A 7077-nucleotide genomic window follows, 5' to 3' on the forward strand; every position below is an offset into this window, starting at 1 on the left:
TGGCAGACTGCATCATGAGTTCAAAAGCATTAGTCACCGCGGCCCTCTTTTGAACAACTGGCACGTCTACCACGAATTTAAAATACTTCCCGAATTCCAGACAGTCACTAACTTGTTCCGTAAGGGGGATAGCTTGGAAAAATCCGCCGGGGGACGATCCAACCATCGCAGTGACCTTTGAGGCTTTGATCCAGCGTGTTCTGCGTCCAGAACAAATTGATCAGCACTGCCCATTGCACACCGATTCGTACACATAAAGAAGACTTGCCGAGCCATCACACGATACAATGCCGAAAGGTCGAAGAGTTTTCACTCCACAAACAAGAGATACAGAAATAAGCGGCATATTTAGACCACAAAAGAACTAATTTGACTCACAATGTTTGTCCTAGTTTTCACAAAGCCGTCATTTTAATATACATGTGTTATGATCCGGCAGCGCAATTCCCGCGAGGCACGAATACTTGAGGCGGCGCGGCATTGTTTATGTTTAATGTGCTCTATAATTTATGATCTGCTCTATATATAGACGGCGCGCGCTGTTGTAGGTACCGTTGGAAATTTGAAAAAAAAAAATTGTTGACGCGCAGGGTCAAAATCGATGCGTGCGCTGACCAGAGACTGGAAATATATATTTTTTGGCCTTAGGGGAGCTTATGCGATGGCGCGTCGTCCGTCCGTCCGTCCAGAAACACTTGCAACTTCTTCTCCGAAACCGCTGAAGGGATTGTGGCCAAAGTTTGTTCACGGCGTTAAAAAAATTTGCCCCTTAGGGGTCATGGGGGGGGGGGGGTTGCCCCCCAAAATAGGTATTTGCTTTCTTCCCCAAAATAGGTAGTTGCCCCCCAAAATAGGTATTTGCTTTCTTCCCAGAAACTACACACGCAATTTAGATGAAACTTCACCACAACCTTCATCACCCGTGATGTACCAAAGTTTGTTCATGGAATTAGAAAAATTGGGGTCTGAGGAGGTATATGGGGTGGGGTAGGGAGGGTGCTCCCAAAATTGGTATTTTTTTGTTTGTTTGTTTAAAGTCTTATGATTATGTTCGTATGATTCTAAATGCTGCCCTGTCTTCTAGTTTATTCTCTTTTAGCATTTTAGAAATAAAGTCTGAGTCAAAGAAGATTTGTTAGATTTGTTTGAAATTTAAACCCTTCCTCAGAACCCCTCACCTCTTCACTGTCCCAAACTTCAGCCTGGTTCCTCACTTTTTCATTTATCCCCTTATTCTCCTGATTAGGGAATCAAATCATATCAAACCGAGGTTAGATATCAAACCAAGTCGATATGTTGAGGCTTCGAAGCCTTTTTGAAATACCTGTGTAATCACCACAACCACACTTGCAGATTGTAATCGAAGAGGATATGAAATTCTACAAGCTACTCGAGCTTCTGGGCTTGTACCAGGAGAAGGGAGCTGTGTTGGTATTTGTGGACAAGCAGGAACATGCTGATGGACTCCTCAAGGAATTGCTGAAGGCCTCCTACCCTTGCTTGTCTCTACATGGAGGTATGAGCACTTCTCGGATTGAGTGATTCATTTGATGCAACCACAGAGTATCATTTGATGTAAACATGTGCATTCTTGTTCTGCTGTCACAGATTGTTTATTCGATCCCTTTTCCTTTTGGTCATGTGTACACACAGAAACGCTGCCTTTCTGAAGCTTAATTTTTAACCCTCATTTACAAAAATGTAAATATTATATTGTTGTTGTCATTCATGATGGGTGATTAACCTTCCTTCGCCCCAAACTTAGTTTTCTGCACATGACATAGAAACCCATGCAGATTAACTTGAAGAGGACAGCACTGCATTAATGGCAGCCCATGGGGAATAGACAATTGGGTAAAACCATTAAAATGCAAGGCCAGGCATTTGTCCTGTAGTTTTCAGCAGGCAGGTGATTTGGAAACTTTGATGTTGTAAGTCTCATTGCAAATGTGAATATCTATGTTGGTGTGAAATGGTTAAGGATTGTAATTTTTGAGCTCCTCATGAATGTTCATGATATCATTGAATATTTAAACGTATCTCAATGGACTCATTAAACAGTCTGAAAATAGTCTTTGTAAATATAGAATGGTTTCAATAAAAAATATTCCGTGTAATTGTCTTATTAAATTGCTCTCAAAGACCATCCATATTAATGAACATCTAGTGTGTTTGTATGTATGTATGTATGTATGTATAAAAATGTGTTTTTTTTTTAAAACATGATCTGAGGCTGGTAATGAAGGGAGTTGCCACACGTACATATGGACATACAGACGAACATAGATGACACAACTGACAACACAATACTGTTATACAGACAAACAACCACTGAACTTGGAGGAAGTGCCGTCACCTCATTGCAACAATGGTACCACTTTTCTCACCACACTCAGCGGGACATTTCCTAAATTAATGAATTTAATTTACTCCAAAGTGATTCATATTAAATATTTAATAAAATTCCTCATTGGTGAATAAATTTCCACCTCAAGAGTAATCGAGTTGGATAACCCTCGCATTCTCTAGCTGTCTAGCATATAAAATCTTTTGTTTTCATCTCTTTGATTTTGGTGCAATGCAACCATATTACCCTCTGCTCACCTTGAGTGTTTATCCCTGTCTGATGTTGTTTATTTATCGTCATATAGTGTTTGTCCTCCTTGCACATCCCTGTTTGATTATGCTCCGATATTTGAATGCAGTCGACCCCGCTGTTCGTGGTTCCTCGCATTCACAGGTGATAAAATGCGACCTGTTTCTCTATTCGCGTCTTGCGAAGTCGCTTTTTTTTTATTCGCGGCTGTGTTCCGCGAAATCGCGGTTTTTTTCTGTTTGTGGCAGTGTTCCACGAATTCCACCAAGTTTTTCGGGGGCGCAAAAAAAATTTTTCACGAGCTGCTATTTAGAAAACCCATTTTTCACCAGCCATGCATAAAGCAGCTGGACATTCGCAAAAAAAAACATCTACGATCTGCAAGCATGACCTACATTCACTGCTGTGTGCTTTGCGCTTTCATGGCTTTTGCTGCCGCAAATTTTACCGCACTAAAATCGAGAGCATTGTGGGATGTTCCACCAGCTGCGTAACATGTCATCTCCGGGAGTTACTGTGCAGAATGAAAACACTCCACAGAATCTATGAGTGCAATTAGCTGTATCGCTTTCCCCATTGAAACTGGCACGGCATGCATTCACGGATTTTCATCGACATTCGCGGCATTTGTCTCGCCATTTCCGGGATTGTCGCTGACATTCGTGAGAAATTGCCTCGCCATTTACGGGATTATCGCCGACATTCGCGGGATTTGCCTCGCCATTTCCGGGATTTTTATCGACCTTCGCAGATTATCGTCGACATTCGCGGATTTTGCTTCACCATTCGCGGTTTGTTCCTCTCTATTCGCGGATTTTCGCGACTCTGGAACCTATCCCCCCGTTTTCCATTGAAACAATGCCCCTCTTTTCACGGTTTCACAATTCGCGGATTTTCCAGGAACGAATCCCCCGTGAATAGTGGGGTCCCATGGTATATAGTAGATGGCCTTTAAAGGCGGTTCCACGGTTTATAGTAGACTCTTCGAGACAAATATATTTTTATATATTTGTAGCAGAATTGTTCAATGGTTACAGTGCATGTCATCTAATTAATACTTTTTCTTTTTAGTTTTCCTCCTTCTTGTTTCTCTAATCCTCTCCCTTTTCAGTTACGTCACCCTTTGTCTTTTAACCTTCTGTCCTCATGTTTTATCTTCTAGTTCTAATTTCTCTTCGACTCTTAATATTAATAGTTTAATAACTTGTTTTTGAATGAGGATTGAACTCGGATCCTCATAACTTCCACTCCTAATGGACACATAATGGATTTTTTGAATGGTGTAGCATTAAAAATGTTATTTTGCAGTAGGAAACAAACATTGTTTCCCTTTATGAGGATAGGCATGTTTTTGAGTGAAATTTTGATGATTTTATTTAGTTTCTGCTTTTTGTTCTGGTTCAGCTTCTTTGGTAGATACCCGATAGGCCCATTTCTTGATCATTAACCAAAATTCCAGTTGGGATAAATCCTTTCTTGTTTGGCGAACTGTTGTTCGAGAATGTGTTTGTCTTTGTTGATTGATCTTTCACCAGGTATTGATCAGTACGATCGTGACAGCGTTATCAGTGACTTCAAGAATGGTGCATGCCGTCTACTCATAGCCACATCAGTGGCTGCTCGTGGTCTGGATGTTCGAGACCTAATTCTTGTCATAAATTTTGACTGTCCAAATCACTATGAGGACTACGTCCACCGCGTGGGCCGCACAGGCCGTGCCGGGAATAAGGTGACTGTTATGCATAAAACCCTCGGATGGGAAGCACGATTTGTTGATCGAGATATGTGAGACTCCCACCATTGGGGGGATTTATGCTTTCTGTCTTCAAATTGGTCAATTTTTTTTGTTCTCCTTTTCCTGTTTTAAGGGGTATGTATATATATATATATATATATATATATATATATATATATATATATATATATATATATATATATATATATATATATATATACATATATATATATATATATATATATATATATATATGTATGTATGTATGTATGTATGTATGTATATGAATGAATGATCGTTTTAAGGCCATTTTCCCCGCTAGAGCGGGGGTTAGCCTTGCGGGCCCCATGACAATCATGGTTCCCTGTTTGAGGCAATGTTTTTATGGCCGGATGCCCTTCCTGACGCCAACCCTTAGTCGCCTCTTACGATGCGCAGGGATACGGTGTACCTATTCTAAATCAGGGTACACACCGTGATCATTCATCCCAGCAAGCTGGTACTCAATTTGCCGACCTCGGAAGGATGACAGGCTGAGTGAACCCCCCTGGCGTTAATTCAGCGATCGACCGGGATTCGAACCCTGGATCCTAGGATCCCAAGCCGGCACCCTAACCGCTCAGCCAACACCAGGCTGAGAAGCTTATATAAGCTTAGAAGCTCATAAGCTTATGAGCTTATATAAGCTTCAAAGCTTATACATACATGTATGTATGTATGTATGTATGTATATGTGTGTATATGTGTGTATATATATATATATATATATATATATATATATATATATATATAAGTTCAAAACACCTGGTCACAAGTGTGCCGCACTGACCGGGTCCTCAGTCGAGGTCCTCAGCATCATCCCGTTTCGGCCCTTCAACCTCAATACGGTCAGCTAAGGTGGGCCAGCAGGGGCACATACACATCCACATGCAGCAACTGCATCTGGATGCGTACATACCCCCACCCCCAGCCAGTGCGAACAACAACAACAACAACAACAACAACAACAACACCTCCACATCCAGAATCCACAGCACCAAACAAACATGGTGGAACACGCAAACACCCACCTTTATACCCTTCACCACTCACCAACAAAACACACCAGATCATTCACACACACACACACACACACACACACACACCACACACCACACACCACACACACACACCCAACCTACACCGTTCGACATGCCTCCTTAAACTTCCCTCCATATCCAAAATGAGCCTTTCAAGGCAACCTGGGCCACCTTGTCACACATCCTCCTTCTTTCTGTCCCACACACTCCCAGCCTAGCAAGAAATGCAGAAAAGGAATTGCCAATATACCCTCTACACCCCACCTCAAATGGCTGACACGAAACGCGCCAACCCTTCTCCCGGCACTCTGCCTCCAGCTCACTGTACTTTCCTCTCTTCCTCTCGTGCACCTCCTCCATGTTCTCTTCCCAAGGTACCGACAACTCCCCTAAGATGACCTGTCTTGTTGCACTTGACTAAATGACAATGTCAGGCCGCAACCTTGTCACACAGATCTCCTCTGGGAATACCAATTGTGGCTTTAGGTCTGCCACCACCTGCCAATCACAAGCATCTGACAGCCCTCTTGCTTTCCACCTCCTCCTCCTCTTTCCACCTCTTTCCACTTGTTCTCTTTGACAAACCACACCTCTCCCCCATCAGTCTCCTTCTCCACTCTTCTCTCTCTCGATCTCAGCACCTTTTGTTGCACCATCTGCACCACCACCGCCAGCACCTGATCATGTCGCCACCTGTATCTTCCTGCCGCCAATGCTACTGAGCATGCACTCAGTGCATGCTGCACCGTTCCCACACCTCCACACAAATAACATCTCTCCTCCTGCAACAACCCCCACAATCTCAAGTTTACTGGTGACGGAAGCACATCATACGTTGCCCGCAACAGGAAATTCAACAATATTGGCTCCATCCTCCAAATCTCTTGCCACTTCAATATCCTCACCCGCACACCTTCCCACTTAGTCCAAGCATCTTGCTGTGCCTGACCGACTGCTTTCACATATCTCCCCTCCTTCCTTTCTTCTCAACTCCCTCTCAACCATCTTCCTCCTCTCTTTCACACATGCCTTTCCCCATCGCTCATGCTCCATCCACCCCAAGCCATGCTTCCCATGCTGTACCATCCCCATGACCTCCTCCTGTTGCAACCGCTCCTCCATCTCGTCCACCTCTGCTCTTGCATTCCACTTCCGACTTCCCTTCTTCTCTGGGAGAGCATTCTTTACCACTGAATCACTTGAATCCCGCAACATCATGAACTCCCGCACCCTCACCACCTTAAACTCCTCGGTTAATGATGTCAAGGGAAACTGGAGTTTTCCACCCTGACCATAAAAGGCAATGTTCGTCAAACAGCGTGGCACTCCCAACCACCTCCTCACAAACCCACTCACCATAAACCCACTCACCACAACCTCCATCCTCTCCACATGCCCAATTGCAATATCATACATCATCAATGGCCACAATACTCGTGGCATCAACCCAGACTTCAAACACCATACCTTCAACTTACCTGGCAAACCACATCCATCAATCCTCTTCAAACCTCTCAAAAGCTTGTTTCTGAGGATTATATGTGTATGTATATATATATATATATATATATATATATATATATATATATATATATATATATATATATTGTTACGGAACCCAACGTCGGCCTATGGTTCCCCTTTGAGGGGGGATTAGTCCCCTCGCT

At 43.0% G+C, this 7077-nt stretch overlaps 1 protein-coding gene across 1 annotated transcript in view; it reads left to right on the forward strand.

Moving 5' to 3' along the window:
* DDX46 (DEAD-box helicase 46) overlaps positions 1 to 7077 on the forward strand; it is a 180923-nt gene that overhangs the window by 150809 nt on the left and 23037 nt on the right. The window contains exons 15-16 of the mRNA XM_078783905.1: positions 1354 to 1516; positions 4132 to 4325. Of these exons, the coding sequence (XP_078640031.1) occupies positions 1354 to 1516; positions 4132 to 4325 (357 nt within the window). The remainder of the gene's footprint in view (positions 1 to 1353; positions 1517 to 4131; positions 4326 to 7077) is intronic.

The sequence above is a fragment of the Myxine glutinosa genome, chromosome 8 (assembly GCF_964187855.1).
Source record: "Myxine glutinosa chromosome 8, kmMyxGlut1.1, whole genome shotgun sequence".
NCBI lineage: Eukaryota > Metazoa > Chordata > Myxini > Myxiniformes > Myxinidae > Myxine > Myxine glutinosa.